At 40.9% G+C, this 17786-nt stretch overlaps 1 protein-coding gene across 1 annotated transcript in view; it reads right to left on the minus strand.

Annotated features, from left to right (window-relative positions):
- Positions 1 to 5847: 5847 nt before the first annotated feature.
- Positions 5848 to 17786, minus strand: part of ADAT2 (adenosine deaminase, tRNA-specific 2) — a 19914-nt gene continuing 7975 nt past the window's right edge. The window contains exons 2-5 of the mRNA XM_009882341.1: positions 8431 to 8581; positions 7767 to 7873; positions 6007 to 6079; positions 5848 to 5888 (exon numbers count right to left, since the gene is read on the minus strand). Of these exons, the coding sequence (XP_009880643.1) occupies positions 5848 to 5888; positions 6007 to 6079; positions 7767 to 7873; positions 8431 to 8581 (372 nt within the window). The remainder of the gene's footprint in view (positions 5889 to 6006; positions 6080 to 7766; positions 7874 to 8430; positions 8582 to 17786) is intronic.

The raw sequence follows: 17786 nt of genomic DNA on the forward strand, positions 1-17786 counted from the left end.
CGGGCTTGGGCTATTCCCTGCTGTTACTGGCAGCTCGAGCATCCTGATGGAGCTCCCTGATGGGATAAACACACTTAAATATTAAAATGTGCACTAAACAGGTATAGTTTTGAATGATTCATTTAGTCTGCTGCTGGTGCTGCCAGTACGTGTGCTGCACAGTATGACTGGAAAGTAGTTGCAGAGAGTAAGAAAATGAATTTCCTAAAAAAGCAAACGTTTGCTGTCTCTGGGGTCAGGCTTAGTAACAACAGGCTGGCCACTGTGCAAGCGGAGGGCTTCCTTGCCGGGGAGCTCTGAGTGTAAGGGTGAGGCACAGAAGGGCAGCGAGGGAACTTTGTTCTCAGGCTAAACTGACTTATTTGCTTGTACCACAGCATTCGTGGGAGTTCCAAGCTGAGATTTGTAAACCACAGGTAATGTGAACTACTCTCCCCCTGTCCCACGGCACTCCTGCTGGGAAGCTGCTTCTCCTCGGGAGAGTCCCCCTGCTCGAGGGCGAGGGGCTCAGTAAATGAGGTGCTGCATTTAGCACCTCACTGGGAGACTTTGGGGAAGGGAAAATTGTGTTGGGTCCTCACAAAGTGCCGACATGCCTGCACAGAGGCAGCGGAGGGGGTCTGCTGGGGAGTTAGGAGAAAAGTTTACCATGAGTCTGCCCTCCTGCAACCTCTTTTTCTCCTTAAACCAGCTGACAGTCAAATGTGTCCGAATTTTTTTTCAAGAAAAGCAAGGTTTGTAGGGAGAAGGTATGTACAAACATGTACTTACTTATTTTCATTTTACTTCCATTAGGTATGTGGAAAAAGCTGGTAAGCTTTTGAACTCAGTGTCCCTACAGCTGGTCGTTGAAAAGCTTGCCTGTTTTTTCCGACTGTATCGTTTGGCTTAATAAAAGATAGTGCTTCTCCCTACAAACCTTGTTTCTCTTGCACAATGTGGCTGCACAGATAATGGCAGTTGTTTATATCCTCACAAATTAACGTGACCGTAACGGCTACCTCTCAGACTTCAAAAGAGAAAGTAGGAATCAAAGTCATGGGAAGCGTCAATTTTTATTACGCTGCCTCCTTGCATGTAGAGAGAGCTCCGAAGGTTAGAGAAGTGCCATGGCAAACCTTCCCCCATACCTAAATGTGAAATCCTGACACCACAAATATGAGTGCCCGACAAATTTCCCCTCCAAGAGCACTATGATCTGAGTCATATCTTAATTTCAGAAGCTGTCTCTGCTTTATCCGGCAACATGGGCAGCCCCCACAAGCGCCACAGCAGCTGAGTGCGACCGTAGCTGAGGTCAGTGCATCGCTCTTCAGCCAGAAAGCAGCAATGAGCCCAAGCCACTGCCCTTGGGAAGGGTAGAGTTAATTATACCATGCTGAATGTTCAGGTCTAGAGAGCCCTTAATTTTATTTAATCCCCCCTTCCCCTTTAATCACTTAGATTTTTAAACGACAAAAGGAAGACACCATGTGAAAACATCACTATGGAAACATCACGGGCTCACTTGTACTTGCCTGCCAAGCGCCTACCTAACTGAAGTTTTACATCCTATTGGATCACTGTTGGCCATCTGCTCTCCTTCAAACTTCTCCGAATTCCTTATTTCCCTGAAAAGTTCATTTTTAGAAAGGAGGGAGGAGGAGGCAAGGGGAGAATCCGACATTCTTGGCTCACGCAGAGCTATTGTGAAAAAGGAAGATAAACTCACTTTGGGGCAGACCCTTAAAAAGACAAAGATGCATGTTTTGCGAAGTAATTTCACAGAAAATATGCCATTTCTAGATGGACTTTATTGATAAGAGTATATATTGGCAGCCACAAGGCAAAACAAATAAACAGCTGCTTCTAGTACTCTCGCGCTAATTGTCTTCCTCTCCCCTTCTCCTATTTAGCATCAAATGTATTTTCTTCTAAAATGTAGCAGTTACTGCCTACACTGGAGCTGTTGGCTGCAGGCTCCCCAGCCTTGCTCCAAATAAAACATAGAAATAGATTTCCTGCCAAGCACCGGGGAAGTTTGAAGACTTTAGTTTTTAAAAACATAATCTTTTTATCAGTGCCCTAAGCCTGCCAAAGGTAATTACGGGCCATGGCGCATTTACATTAATGCATAGGACCTACAGACATTTCAAAAGCTTAATGGAGAAACTCCATAAACGTACATATCGAAAAATAAATTAATTAAATTAAACTGTCATGTAAAGATATCACTTAATTTCGCAGAGCGGAAGACGGTCTTAATGGGAATGGAATGGATCAGTGAGCATTTCAAAACCCAAAGCTATAATTTAAATTCAGGCTCTCCTCTAGTGTGCAAGTCACAAGACATATTTATTATAGCCTTGGATTGTCAATTGTAATCGGTTTAGCAGAGACAAAGCCGTGTTGTTTTGCTTCCTTGCCCTCCTAACTGGTTCAATATATTTTGATGTCAGACTATTGACAAGCAAACCGAAGGCTGAAATAAAATCATGGTTGCCTGTGATGAACTGGCAAAAATGCAGTCCAAGGTAAATGTAATGCTGAAGCCTACGTATTTATTTATCAAGCAGCAAGGGGAAAATGGTGATGTGAAGCATTTAAACTTCTTTAAATAAACCAGTTGAATATATTTACTGCTGCTCTTGAGGCCTGCTTTGCGGCAACCTAGACACAAATAGACAAAAATAAGTAAAAGCGCTGCAAAAATGAATAGCATCATTTATAAACTGCTGCTCTGAGTTTTCCCGGTGGCAGCGACAATTAAAGTTGTTGCTGTTGACGCTTTTTTAGTGCCAGAGCCAAAGCCCGAGACCCGTGTCCCCAGCAAGCAGACAGCAACACTTCTTCCAGGCTGTGCGGCCCGTCAGCTCTTTGATTCCCAGGGTGCTTCTGGAGTAGTTTGCTGCAGGATTTTATTTGGCAGCAACAGTTCCAAACCAAGCCTGTGCTCCACAGCCATGAGCAACTGTCATGTCCTTGCTGAGGAAGTGTTCCAAGAAGCGTTCAATTCTTTTTTTTTTTCTGGCATTCTTCTTTCTGTGCTCTCCAATTCTCTTTCTCGTTAAGTTCATTCTCTGATCTGGAGCAACTGGTCAGGTCATCGGGTTTATTGCTGTCACGGCTGCCTCCTGCCATCTTCCAGCCTGTGGTGAGCTTAGCCATGGAGATGTTTCTCTGAGCCTGAACCTAGAGCCTTCTGCCCAGGATCTCCATAATTTCTTGTGGAATGCTCAAGTTTGTGAATCGGACTCTAAACAACACTGACAAACTCAAAACTCAAGGTCACACCTCTGAGGGCAGTGGCAAGCGGAGGCCAACAGGACCAGCACCTGTGGGCTCCTGCTGCCAGAGCTGCTGCTACCGAGGTGGCAGGCCGGCCATTTGCAGAGAGGGAGGAGGAGATGGCTGCATGCGTGCCACTTGTTGGCATGTCATGCCATGGCTCTGATGAGCAGCTTGTCTTCAAACATGAGTTAATTTCCTTCTTTTATAAAAATATCTGCATAGCCACATCTGTTCTTATTCACCTTAGTAACAGGATTTAAAGGAGAATGGGCTACATTTTTGCTTTCAGTGTGATCTTTTAGCAGTTTGTTCCCCAAGCTAATTATTATACTTAAAAAGATATACTCATTCAAATGTGTCTCAATACTAGACTGGGTTTTTTTGCTCACATTATTACACTATATAGTAAAGAGAAGCATCTTTTACGAATTTTCTGTAATACAATAGTTTTTAGCTTGCTATGCTATTCCTTTCATGCCCCTTTTCCAAGATGTACATTATTATCCTTGATCACTGTTAAGAGAAATTTTTATTTTTGCCACCTTCTTCAGTCTTCTTTGGCTTTGAGCAGGACTTACTTAAACTGTTTTCTAGGTGACAGGTTACCACTGACCACTGTTACAAAATATTTCTGTTCCACTTTGAAAGGACTACAGAATGGGACACAGCTTTTAAAGTGTTTTGGCCTACTACCAGGAATACTACTTATTTACATGGCTCCTACTGGCACGCTATCCAAATGCTAGCAACATTCTTCTTTGAAAGAAGGCAGCAGGGAAGGAAAGTGTTCTTAGGCACTCTGCAGCAGAACAGGTGCTGAGAGATCTAGGTCCTGGTCCAAAACAGTATGTAGGCTCCAATTCCTGCTGTCACTCATGTCAGTGACAAGCCAGAAGTCTAACATCTTCCTTTAATTGGGGCTTCAGTGATTTCTTCAAGTTTGAAGTTGAGAACTGAATGTATGTATCGGTATAGATAAATAGCTGTCTTATATCACCATCCAAATACCACAACCACAGGTGTGACCACTTCTTTCCAATAAAGCCATCGCAGTCATTAAAAATGGTCTTTTCCTAAATAGCTTTTCCAGTTTAGCTGTCTGGTTCACGAGCCCTTGCAGCTCCAAAGCTGCTGAAATGTACACACGCAGTCATAACTTCTTCTGCTTATGGAAAGGAAAACACTCAAGAGTGCTGAAATAGTCAGAATAGGAAAGGTCACAGGCGTCATTTAAAGGGCTGAAGTTAAAGGAATACTATTTCTAAACTCTGAAAATAGCTATTATGGTAAATACGTTTCTTTCCCAAGACACTGTGTAAACAATAAGTAAATACATAAAATGCAAATTCTAAGCTATTAGAAGCAATGGTGACAAAGTAATGTTGAATGCTCTTATAAAAAAAACACTTTTGAAAGTATTTAATTGAAATATCTAAAAGGTTTAATTGTGTTCACTTTTTATAGTCATAGAATTCTAATCACCCGTTTACATTAAAAAAAATGTTAAGGCATTTCTCAAATTTCTGAGTATCAGCCAAAGAAACTACAAACAGTTTCATGCTTAAGATAAGCATCCACTAAGAGGTGTATTATCAGGATTGAACTGTACTTGTATTCTTAATTCATTAGTGGAACTGTAAGGCCCTCTTCTGGATTATAAATTACTGCATGGGCAAGCAAAGTGCATGGAAATGACAAAGGCAACCAACACTACAAAAAGATACAAATCTCAGAGATATTTTCTTCATACTATTTCCAATTTCATTTCCTGGCTTTCACATGCATCTGCCCGTCTGTTACCCTAATTTAGTAGCCGAGAACAATTTCAACTTCTTAGTGGATTCTTAACGATAAAGCATTTCTTATGCTAATATTCACAAGAGGAGTGGACAGTCTAAAGAGAGTTGTGGCGAGTTTCTCCACAACTTTGTACGAAGATGCTGTACAGCCAAGTGATGCCTGCGTACACTTATTAGCAACAGCATACACAGACCGAGACATGCGATTCTGCAGATACACCTGTCTACATATGTATGGGACTTTCAGGAGTTATGTTTGAAAATTTGTCTTATGCTACAGAGGGTGTAAAAAACAATGAAGAGCCATTAAAATCGTCTTATCTCAAGTCTTCAAGGACTGCACAATTCCTTATATGCTTTTTGATTAAATATACACACAAGGACTGTGAAGGTCTCACAAATGTAACCTTCCAAAAGATTTACTTGGGTTTGCCTCAGCAAACATTTATCATTGAAAAGCAAGATGGTTCTCCACAGACAGAAAGAAAGAAAATATTCTAGAATGTGCTGTACAGACTGGCATAATTTTAATGGATCCATCTGGCTGTAAGCAAGTGAACTCGAACTATAAATTCTCCTCTTTCTAAAACCAGCCACTTATTCTTTCGCTTGGTCAGGTATGATAACAAGAAATCACATACATAAAAACACAGGAACAGGTAGTATCCTATTAATAAAAGCTCTGTTTAATTGGACTGTACACTTTAAAAAAGAAGGATGCTGAAGAAACCTTCACATATCATCTTTTGGTAAGTTTCTGTCTCCCATCATCGTAGGGCTAATTACGACGGTCCTTTTTCCGTACTTTTGATTTTGGTGCTGCCAAGAAGAAACAGAAAGGGAGAAAAAACATCAGAAGTGAATTACAGTAATACCAGTGCCAGCATTCTTTTAAATTAGGTTGGGATCAAAATGGATCCATTAACGTGAAACCTACCATTGGGATTTTCTTGTCTGTAGAAAGCTTTTAACATTTCCACTGCTTCTGCGGCACGATAGCCAGAAACACACTGTTCAAATTAGAATGATGTTCATGAGCACATCTGAGAATAAAATATTCTATGTTTCACAATAGTGCCTTAAGTACAGAATAATTGTAAACAACTGTACTGTCTATTCGACTAATTTAACACATACCTTTAACTATTTGGGGGTCAGAAAATCTTTTCAGGTTGAATACCTCATACATTTGAAAAATACTACATTGAGGCTTAGTAAATAATTTCCCTACTGACTTCAAGTTAGGCAACAAACTTTCTTAGTAACTTATGTAAAATTTATATGCAACCTCCGCTTTTTTTCTTATTAATGCATTTCCAGCTTACTTCATATGCTCTTCAAGCATTTGGAAACATAAAAGACATACACCTAGGTATTTGTAGATAAGATTCCTACCAAGGCAACGTATGTCCACACACCTATTCTTTATTCCTAACAGTCACCTCTCAGACCTTTCTGGTCCTTTCGAAGTATTTTTCCAGGCCCTGAACATTAATGACAAGCATTTAAATATCACTAACAGTAAACGAATCTCCATCCACACTAGAAAATAATGAATTACACCTATACATCCCACTGCAGTTGTCTACAGAAACAAAGGAAGGACTTGTAGCAGCAAGAGTCTTCTCCTCCTTACCATGTGCCAATGTTAGCAAACGGACACTCTTCCAGTACGACTATACAAATTAATTCAGATGGTAGTCTCACAATCACCCCGTAAGAAAGATGCTTAATATTTTTACATTGGACTGCCAAACAATATCGTCTTGCTGACTAAAATTCTTTCTGAGCCTTGAGTCTTTAGTGCGTATTTACAGTGCTGAAATATATTACTTATTTTTTACATTCATTAAATCATAAATCTTAAGTGTGGAAAAGAACTCTAAGAACCCTAATCAGTATCCTTGTACAAGGCAGTATCATCTACAACTACATATAATGTAATAAATACAATGGTATAAATACTCTCTATCTATATGTATGTATACGTATACTAGTATAATGCTGTAAAGCAGCTAGATTTATGTAGGCTATACCTCCACTGAATGTTTGTCCGGCCCTTCTTAAATGACAAAGATGCCTCGTTCTCCCCAGACACTCTGTTCCAGCCCTTCAGTATCCTTACTGTTCAGAAAGGTTCCCAGTACCTAAACTAAATCTCATCTGCTACTTTTGCAGTCTATATTTATTTTGGGATTTGAACTATATGAAGTAGGACTAAGCTAATGCATTTTACCTTATATATGGATAGACCGGGAGCAAAAATACAATCATTTCCAGTGGCTCAGCTAAAAAACAGTAACTGAGTAAGTTGCCATTACTCGATCTTTAATTATTATGTGTTTGTACATTCTGCAGTTTAAAATAATTCTTCCCTCATCTCTTCCTGCAGCATACACTTACTCTTCTAAGTATTCCACATCTTTCAGATATATTTATTCCTCACCTTGTTCCATGAGTATAATTCTTTCCTTTCCTCTTTCATGCATCCTGTCAAATATTTTAAGACCGTCATCAGGCTTTCCCTCAATTTTCCTTAATTTAAGGACTTGGGTTTTTTTTACATTATTTTCTTGTGAAGTCAAGTTCACTTGACTTTTGATCACTTAAACTGATGCACAACATTCTCAAAGCATGATAACGAAGCTAGGCACAGTACCCTAGCTGAAAACCAAAGGAAAACATTTTGTAGCTTACTTCAAACGGTTCTCCTGTGTCTACCATATCATCAGACGAGATGCTCAAAACTGAGCCACAGCCTCCAAATCGCTCATTTCGACAACCATATACGACCCGCGGAATTTATGTGAATGAGTTAAGGTATCAAGTTAAAGTGAAAACCAAGCAGGAAGTAAAGTAGCCTGATTTAAGTAGTCATTAAATTTCACTAAAATGTGCTTGTACCTTTCAAACTAAATTAGTTTGCACTACAATTCCTCCCTCATAAAATCTGAACGTACTTCTGAGTAATGTAAGATGTATTGCTGAAGATGCACATCCAGCCTTCCTCAGAAAAGGAGAAGCATGAATCTCAAAACAGAGGCGTACAAAGCCTCCGTACACTGAAACTGAACACTGAACTGAGATTACCTCATTTTACATAATAACAGATATCTCTAAAATGTACTTCTACATCCCTAAGAGAAATCGTTGTTTGTCATAATTGCACCATTTCTCTTTCATTCTTGAGTCTCTCGCTATTTACCATGCGGTAAATGGAGGTGGGTGCAGACTCTCAAACCATAAGGTGGTATCCCTGTTGGCTTTGCCTGACAGTGCCAAGCCCCCCGGGTGGGCTCACTGCCAAAAGACTAATGTTTTGACATACGGTTTCCCAGCATGAATAAGCATGAAAGGATACTCATCAAGCGCACAGCAGCTGCGCACATGATACAAGGCTCTACAGTAACATACAATACCGAGTGAGCGAACACTTCGGTATAATCTCTGTTGTGTTGCTTGCACCAGTCGAGGACCCGATCGATTGCCACCATTTCTGCATGTCGAGTAGCCTAGGAGATAAATGTAAACATTTTCTTAAAAGTTTGAATTGATTCACAGCTTTAAACTTCCCACTTGTACAGATACAAATTAAATAAAATGCAATGTCATGAAATTATTCCTTCAAGTCAAAGGCACGATGGCCTGACATCTAATTTATTAATAATGCTATTATTTTCACTTCTTTTAAAGAAGTAAAGTAATGCTTTCTTGAGAAGACCCTTTTTAGTACACCTCTTCCCTGGTTCAAGCTGCAGAAGAAACTTCATGCAGCCCAAACTGGAGAAGTTTGGGCTCAGCCCAAGAAAGAACATATTCAACCTCAATCTCCTATGCAGCATACACAAAATCCACAAGCACAAACCAGTTTTTTCTTCTACCTGTCGCTAGGCAGAGGAGTCTGCTCAGAAGTTCTCCGCTCTCTGTCATGCCAACACAGTAAGCCAAGGCATGAAAGCTCTACTTGAGGCTTAAGAGACACACAAAGCCCCCCAGAACAACTCATCTAGCCCACTGTGCTTCCAAGAGCGAGAATGCAGGATGGGTTACTTTCTCCGAAAATATTAAGGAACTGCTCCTTGCTGGTACCTTTTCACCCTTCTGACAATGTTACTGCGTTAATGTTTCTGGAATTGCTTGGTGGACTGTAGTATTTTTGGTTTGCATCAGGTTTAATGCTGCCGGGGAATACATACAAGTTCAGTAAGTCCCTCAAGTAATATGCAGGGATTGCAGCATATGCCTGATTGCAAAGAGACAGAAGAATATTGATTTCTCTTTTTTTAATCCAAGATGACTGAATGATGAGCATCTCAAGAGGTCACAGCACTAGGCATAGCACAAAAACCTGAACGTAAGAAGTGTTAGCTTTTATTGCAGAGAGACAAAAACAATCAGTAATGTCCCAGTATGGCTTCGGAAAGTCTGCAGCTGTGTGTTTTGCCAATCAAAAGTCACAACAAAAATATCACAAAGAACTAGTTATGAAAGGACTCTCCAGTTACAAAGCCCGATGCTTATTTGAATTAAGGCTGTTAGTATTTTCCTTCTTTTTAAGCTGTTCTGGAAAAAGGAACTAGCGGATGAAGTTGCTAAACTGCTTTCCATTATATTTGAAAAGTCGTGGCAGTCCGGTGAAGTTGCCACTGACTGGAAAAGGGGAAACATAATGCCCATTTTCAAAAAGTTAAAAAAGGAAGACCCAGGGACTACAAGCCAGTCAGTCTCACCTCTGTGTCTGGCAAGATCATGGAGCAGATCCTCCTGGAAGTTCTGCTAAGGCACACATAGAAAATAAGGAGGTGACTGGTGACAGCCAACATGGCTTCACCAAGGGCAAGTCACGCCTGACAAATCTGGTGACCTTCTATGATGCGGTTACAGTGTTGCTGAATAAGGGGAGTGCAACAGACATCATCTACCTCGACTTATGCAAAGCATTTGACACTGTCCCGCACAACATCCTGGTTGCTAAATTGGAGAGACATGGATTTGATGGATGGACCACTCAGTGGATAAGGAACTGGCTGAATGGCTGCACTCAAAGGGTTGCGGTCAATGGCTCCACATCCAAGTGGAAACTAGTGATGAGTGGCATTCCTCAGGGGCCGGTACTGGAACCGGTGCTGTTTAATATCTTTGACAGCAACACAGACAGTGGGATTGAGTGCACCCTCAGCAAGTTTGCTGATGACACCAAGCTGGGTGGCATGATCAGCACGCTGGAGGGAAGGGATGCCATCCAGAGAGACCTGGACAGGCTGGAGAGATGGGCCCATGCCAGCGTCATGAAGTTCAACAAGGCCAAGTGCAAGGTCCTGCACCTGGGTTGCAGCAATCCCAAGCACAAATAAAGGCTGGGTGGAGAATGGATTGAGAGCAGCCCTGAGGAGAAGTACTAGGAGGCGTTGATTGATGAGAAGCTCAACACGAGCCAGCAATGCGTGGCTGCAGCCCAGAAGGCCGACCATATCCTGGGCTGCATCAAAAGTGAGGCCAGCAGGTCAAGGGAGGTGATTCTGCCCCTCTACTCCGCTCTGATGGGACCCCACCTGGAGTCCAGCTTTGGAGTCCTCAGCACAAAAAGGACATGGACCTGTTGGAACAAGTCCAGAGGAGGGCCACAAAGATGATCAGAGGGCTGGAACTCCTATCCTATGAAGACAGGCTGAGACAGTTGGGATTGTTCAGCCTGGAGAAGAGAAGGCTCCAGGGAGACCTTATAGCAGCCTTCCAGTATCTGGAGAGGGCCTACAAGGAAGCTGGAGAGCAACTTTTTACAAGGGCATGTAGTGATAGGATGAGGGGGAATGGCTTCAAACTGGAAGAGGGGAGATTTAGATTAGATATCAGGAAGAAATTTGTCACTCTGGGGGTGGTGAGGCACTGGAACAGGTTGCCCAGGGAAGTTGTGGATACCCCATCCCTGGAGGCGTTCAAGGCCAGGCTGGATGGGGCCTCAATACATATACTTGGGTTAACATTTCAGCACTGTGGTGGTAACTGTGAGATGCTGTACAATATATGGCAAAGGACTCGTGTATAGGTAACTTAGTGGTTAAGTTTAATACTGTTTAAAAATGTTTTAAACTCCTACAGAGATCTACATAGCCTATGCCTACATAGGCAAAGAGTGCAGCGCAAGAGGAGTGTATCTGCAGGGCAAAACTGCTGAGGACTCAGCACCAATTCAAGGGAGTTCACACAGGCCTAGCTCTGGTTTAGTCCCATGGAAGGTATATTCCCAGCAACAGCTGGAGTGCATTAGGTATGCTCCCTGAGTGAATCTTTTCAGCGTAGTTTCAGCTGAAAGGAAGACAGTTTGTGATCTCTGAGACACAAATCAAAGCATGGTAAGCAGACACAATCAAGAAATTTATTCCATGCATGCACTTGTGATCTGAACGAACATAGTAATGAACGTACTTGGAATAAAAACATGGATCTGAATCAATATGAAGCCACGATTCCTCCAGACCTAATAGTGAAATGTTGCCATGAGTTGCCCTAGTTGAATAAATGAGATCATATCAGCTGAAGTTTCAGTGCACACACCTAGGGAGACACAAAGCACAATGTCCTCCAGCAGAACGATGCCTCAGAACTACTACAGCTACCGTAACTCACAAGTGTAAGTTGTGGCTATTCTAGTTTTATGTCCTTCAGATCAGAAGAGACATGAATACCATATTGGCTTTTTGACTCCTGAGAACAAACTGAAAGCATATAAGCAATAAGCCTTCCTTAACAGAGGAAAACGTGCCTCTAATCTATGACATTGCTTTATACGGAGTACACCAAGTAGCTTTTAGGCCTCTGCTGCTCTTGGGAGTACAAGTTAAGAAAAGCCATTCAGCTGCTCGAAGTTATACTGGCTTCTGCGGTTATAGAAGACAGCTACATGAAAGAGATTACACTAATATAGAATATTACTAGATCCCAGTGAATCCACATCTGAAGTAATACATACTGGTTTGGTCATCTCACTTCATGAAGACATGGGAACACCAAGGCAAATTCACTACAAGGTGAGAAAGGATTATCCAAGTTACAGAACAGTCTCCGTACAGTGCCTAACTAGACTACAGCTCTTAAGTCACCAGATACAGTCATTAGTTTTCCAAGTTAAGATGACTACAGTAGAGGTTTATAAAAATCAAGAAGAATGTGGAAAAGCAAACAGTAAATTGTGATTTATTATTTCTCATAACAAGCAGGCCCCCAATGAAATTATCAGGCAGCAGATTTTAAACAAACAAAAGGAAGTACTCTTTCACAAAGCACATAATTAAATTGTGGAACTCATTGCCACAGGATGCTATGGAAGCCAAAACCATAAATGAGTTCAAAAAAGGTTTAGACAAATTCATGGAGGATATGTGCACAGACAGCTATCAGAAACAATGATCCAGATACAGTCTTGAGCTCTGGAAGTCCCTAAGCTATTCACTTTCAGAAGTGGAAAGGATATGCAAGGAGAAGGTTTACGCTACTCTCTCGTTTCTTGAGCTCCTGCTAAAGGTTCCTCTCAAAGACAAGATATAGGGGGGGAAACTGACCTTCTAGGTTTGTCTTAAGATTTTATTTTGTATTGAGCTATGACTAGATAGTCTTTCTATTGCTTTGCTGTGCGTAACGTAACATACAAAAAAAGTTTATTTTCATTTTGACTCACTGACTCAACTCATCAGCTTCTATAAACCCCTACTGTTTTTTAACTTGCCCAATCTTATACATTATTTTAAAGCCAAGAAAACAACAGCAAGTAAGAATAGCGAGGCAAAAAGAAAATTGTTAGAGAGTGGCAAAAGGTGTTCTAAGGAAAAATTATCTGAAGCTGACATCAGTGGGGAAAAAGCCTTGACAAAGACTTAAAATAGTGCCCCAAACTGTGGCAAATGTTTTATAGACAAATAAAGATACCACCACTGCACTGAAAAGCTTACTTTCTAAATCTTAGAAAAGAATTAACAAGTGAGAGTAAAGGGGACCAAAGCTCAAAGTTCTATATTAACTTATGGCTTCATTAGTAATTTAAGAGTGCAAACAATACTTTGTTTTCAATTATTGCATACTGTACTTGCAAGATGATCTGGGCAAAGACACGTGCTATAATGACCCAACAGAAGGTAACAGAGGAGAAGTCTGCATGTATGAACAAAGGACCTAAGACAGACAGCATTTTAGTGGGAAGCGAATGATTGCATCACACTGTTGCGGATGGAGTGACACACTCCACTTGCAAGAGAGAAGCAGCAATATATTTTATTGATATAAAACTGAGTTAACACTGTTCCATGGTAAATGTGACAGTAGTTTAAGAAGATCCGATGGCAAGGTACACTTGGTTATCTATTGCATAGAGGACAGGGTCAGACAAAACTGCTAGGGAGACCATCCCGTTGAGTCACGAGGTTCAGAGAGGACTCCCTTGCGTTCTTGACTCCATCCCTTATAAAAGTCTAGGTGTGGCTGGATTGAAACTTAGTCCCAGACCTGGTCAACAGTTTCTGTCTAAAGGATTATATATGCACAATCAGTCCTTTATATCACTTAGCTAAGATTTCAAAGTTTCAGAGAGCTTATTCCCAATTCACTTACCAAGTATCTGACATGATAAGGAGTCTCTCAACCTCGAGGAGTAATCTTGAGAGGCATCTCTACTCAAGGAGAGATCCTGGCGTGCAGCCCACTGCTGTGCAGGAGAGCTCAAAGGGCTTTTGGACTGCTTACTATTTATGGGGGTAAGATGATCGACTCAGTCATATTACATACTGACTGCAGATGTTCATTTGTTCCAAATTTGGCCTGAGTCAGACATTGACGAGCACTGTGGTTAGGTGGGCACATTGCCATAAATTAGCCATTGGCTACTGTGTTGTTATCTGTCTGACCTGAATCCACTTTGAGCTGGATGCAGCCATCACAACCAGATGCAGCCATCACAACCACCACCAGTGGTTATTGCTTGAGCAGGTTTACGGGAAAAGGTCAGGTTGGGGGGAGCACACCGTCGCACACACGAGAATAAAGATGCCAAAAGCCAAAAAGGGATCTAGTTGGGAAGGGTCACATACATTACAAGCAAGAAAATTTTCAGGTTGGTCTGAGGCAAGACTGTGAACAAGCAAGTGTGGGAGCTACCAGAGGGAACACAGTACTGGCACAAGCTTGTGACTGTTATTGCCAGGGTGCTGAAAACTAGTGTCTTACACAGACATTTGTTGCACTATTGCCCAACAAATACAAGTAATGCCATGCCTAACTATTTTGAAATGCTGATGCCACAACCATGCTCCAAAAAAAATAAAATTAAACAAACACAGCTGCATATAAACTCCCTTCTTCCAACAGACACTTTTTCCAGAATAATGTGATGACGATCAATAATTTTGCAACTAACTTCCACAGAGTAAGCGGCAGTATGTCCAACGTCTTGTTCTGCTATGGACAGGCAGGGCAGAAACGCAGGGTGACAGGAGACAGACTGAAAAAAATGGAGAGCTTTCAGCAACTAAATCTTTTTGCCAACATTAGCAGTTTAGGAACAGAATGAAAGAGGGCATACAGAAGACAAGACCTGCTCCTAACTCCATTCAGTTTGATCAGAGGATGCAGGGACTTACTTAAGGAAAAGACAGGGAATTTATTTGACACAAAGCCTAGTGGCAAGCTGCTTCCCGAGCAAGGGCAAAATTGTAGGGAAGGACTGCAGATCTACCTGGATAAATGATCAATTTTTAAAAGTGGAAAGAAAGTTTGCAAGGAGTGAAAAAATCCAATAGCAAAGACAAAGGAAGAATCACCAAACGTCAACCTTGCAAAACAAATTACATAAAAAGTAAAAACATCTTGAGACAAATCATGTGAAAAAGGAATTAGAACTACTACAGTGACCTTGAGATGAGGCTCATATAATTATAGTACTCTTCCAAAACAAAATCAGTATTTGCCTTTTCAATAAAAATGACATGGAGAATGTGATCAAAAGATAGAATAAGAATATGGAAGCAGAAATTACAGCATACGGGGTACAGAATTACAATGTTAAAATGATGAAATTGCCCAGGGCGTGGAAGAGGGATGAGGGGCAAAACCCCAAGTTGATAGATCATCTCCACCAGAAAAATTCGAAGGAACTTGTGCATGAGGCTGCCAATCCCATAGCAATGGTTTTGAGATGTATATATGTATCACGTGACTGAAACCTGTCAGACCAAACAGTCACTGTAATGAAAAATAGGAAGGACATACAATCCTGACATCTACAGACAGCCTCAACAGCAAAACATGCAACATAACAAACTTGGAAGGTAATATTATAAGGCCCAGTCTATAGAAGGGAAATGAAATAAAACACAATGTGGATGTACATAAGACAGCTGACACTAAATTAACCGAGTAACTTTCTTTGACAAATGTTTTTTCTAGGCAAGAGAGACACTAATCTCAGTTTTCTGAAGGTCCAGAGCACCTGGCACAGCATAACACACAAAATAATTGTCAGTCTGGGGAAAATAGCATAGCACAAGAAATGTAAGGTGAGCAAGCAAAGAAGAGAAGTTGCATTGAAAGGGGAAATATTTATCCAGAGGGAACTAATTAGCAAAGATGCTCAAAGATAATTTTGTGTAAGTATTTTCAGTCATGAAATTGGTATTAACTGGAGAAACACGATGTGATGTCTTTCACGTGATGAACAGCACTGTCAGAAGGGACAGGGTCAGAGTATCACTCAAGAAGTGGATGGCCTTATAAATGGGAGTAAAAAAAACAAAACAGCAAATGAAGAAAAACAAAACAGCATTAAAGACAAAGGCAGCTCCAGAAAAGATGGGTGGATTTATTTCCAAGAAGAGTGGGAAGTATTATCGTTATCAAACAAGGCACAGCAGAAAGTCCACCTGGAATAAAGTACACAGTTCTGGTTAAGTGAATTCAAGAAAGATGAATCAAAGCTGGAACGGATGTATACAAGAATTATTAGAATGAATACAGAAAGCAAGCCTATCTTCTGAGAGGAGATTAAATAGCAGGCTTGGGGAAAACAGGGAAAAACAAAAGCCAAAAGGGAATATGACTTTAAATACCTCCATGCTTTGTAAAATAAAGGATGATGCTGGCACAAGAACAGAGAGATATAAACAGACCATAAAAAGTTTAAAACTGGAGATCAGATGTTTTCTAGCCATCTGAGGAATCATGTTCTGGAGAAGTCCTCCAGTGTGAGGTGGGATGAGAAATTGGTTAGGACCTTGACAAATTTACGATGTCTGCTGGAACTGCCTCAATGGTTCAAGAGGGTGTTTTTTTTTTTCCCAGGAGTGTTCTTAAACAATGCCAGAAATCATTAGGAGAAAATTGAAAGCAATTTCCTGCGTTCACATTTCCCAGCAAGTGCCTCTTTCACGCTCACATTTTCTTTTAGACTATATGGAGCAATTAAGTATCTGATACAAAATTTAGAAGCACTGAGAACCCAGAACTTCCAATCACTATACTATAAGCATTTATGAAAATTAAGCCACAAAAGAATTGAAACTTGAGCTAAACAGAAATTGAAAAAGGGAGTGGCTTTCAAAGATACTAACAGTTTACTGTTTTCAAAACGCAGACAATTTTTTTAAATCACGCTGCTTAGATGTTAATACAAAAAAAGTCCCAAAGCTTCCCTAATATTTTTAAGTTGATTCTGATTTTGTTATCAGTCTTGCCAGTTATGTTCTGCCTGTGTGATTTTTACACAGCATTAATATCTCTGGCATAATTTTCCCAAGAAGTGTCTCCTTCCCCACAGTGTTTACACTGCTTTAACTTGAGATACCTAGCTTCTCTGTCATCTGACTTTCTCGAGTTGTATCACAATTATTTTAATATGTTATGGATTGTCCTGTAGCACAAGTTAGTATAATGATTCATCTTTACTGCTACATTTTTTGGCTTAAAAGACTCATTTTCTCCTTTTATTACATTTTCGGATTTGAGACATCTAATATAAGTTATAGCTAGATCCTGCAATCAGATCCATTTACACAAAACTTCCAGTTGCACAAAATCCGTTGGCTTTAATAGGTCTCTCAACGTGTACAAGATCTAATTTGATGGCTAAAATTGCAAGCATCATGTCTAAAATTTACAGGCAATATTTTTTTTTCAAAGAACCTTGTCAAAGGAACAACTTTTGTAAACCAAACATGAGATGCTGTCAGCCTACACGTTCTGTAACTCTATACAACTTCCCAACTCCTTGTCTTACCCCTGCCCCTTCCAAAATAAAACTATTTATTTATTCGTTTGTTTGTACGGCAGTTTTCCTAGAAAAGCAACAGAGCTGGATTTCTGATTTATATCTCATTGCTTTTCAGATAACCTTATCACATAACATGAAAATGCTAGTTTTCTAACAACACAAGCTGTTTCTGGGGCATCTATGGAAAGAATTCCAACAGGAAGGCGACACAGGTCACTCTTGTCTCACTCTTCACCCCGGCTGACTTTAAAAGGCCTCCAGAGAGCACGTCTGAAACCTAAACCCCCTCCAGGTACGACAGCATCCCCGCTTCACACCACGACTTCACGACCTTCCCTGTTTCGCCATCTACCCCGTTAACTTCCCCCCCGCTCTCTCACGACAGCTGGGCGCCGAGGTGACAAGTCGCGAGAGCTGCTCCCTCACCCCTCCACCCCCCCTCCCGCGACGGCCGGGGCTGAACCAGC

The sequence above is a fragment of the Charadrius vociferus genome, unplaced genomic scaffold (assembly GCF_000708025.1).
Source record: "Charadrius vociferus isolate BGI_N301 unplaced genomic scaffold, ASM70802v2 scaffold13, whole genome shotgun sequence".
Lineage (NCBI taxonomy): Eukaryota > Metazoa > Chordata > Aves > Charadriiformes > Charadriidae > Charadrius > Charadrius vociferus.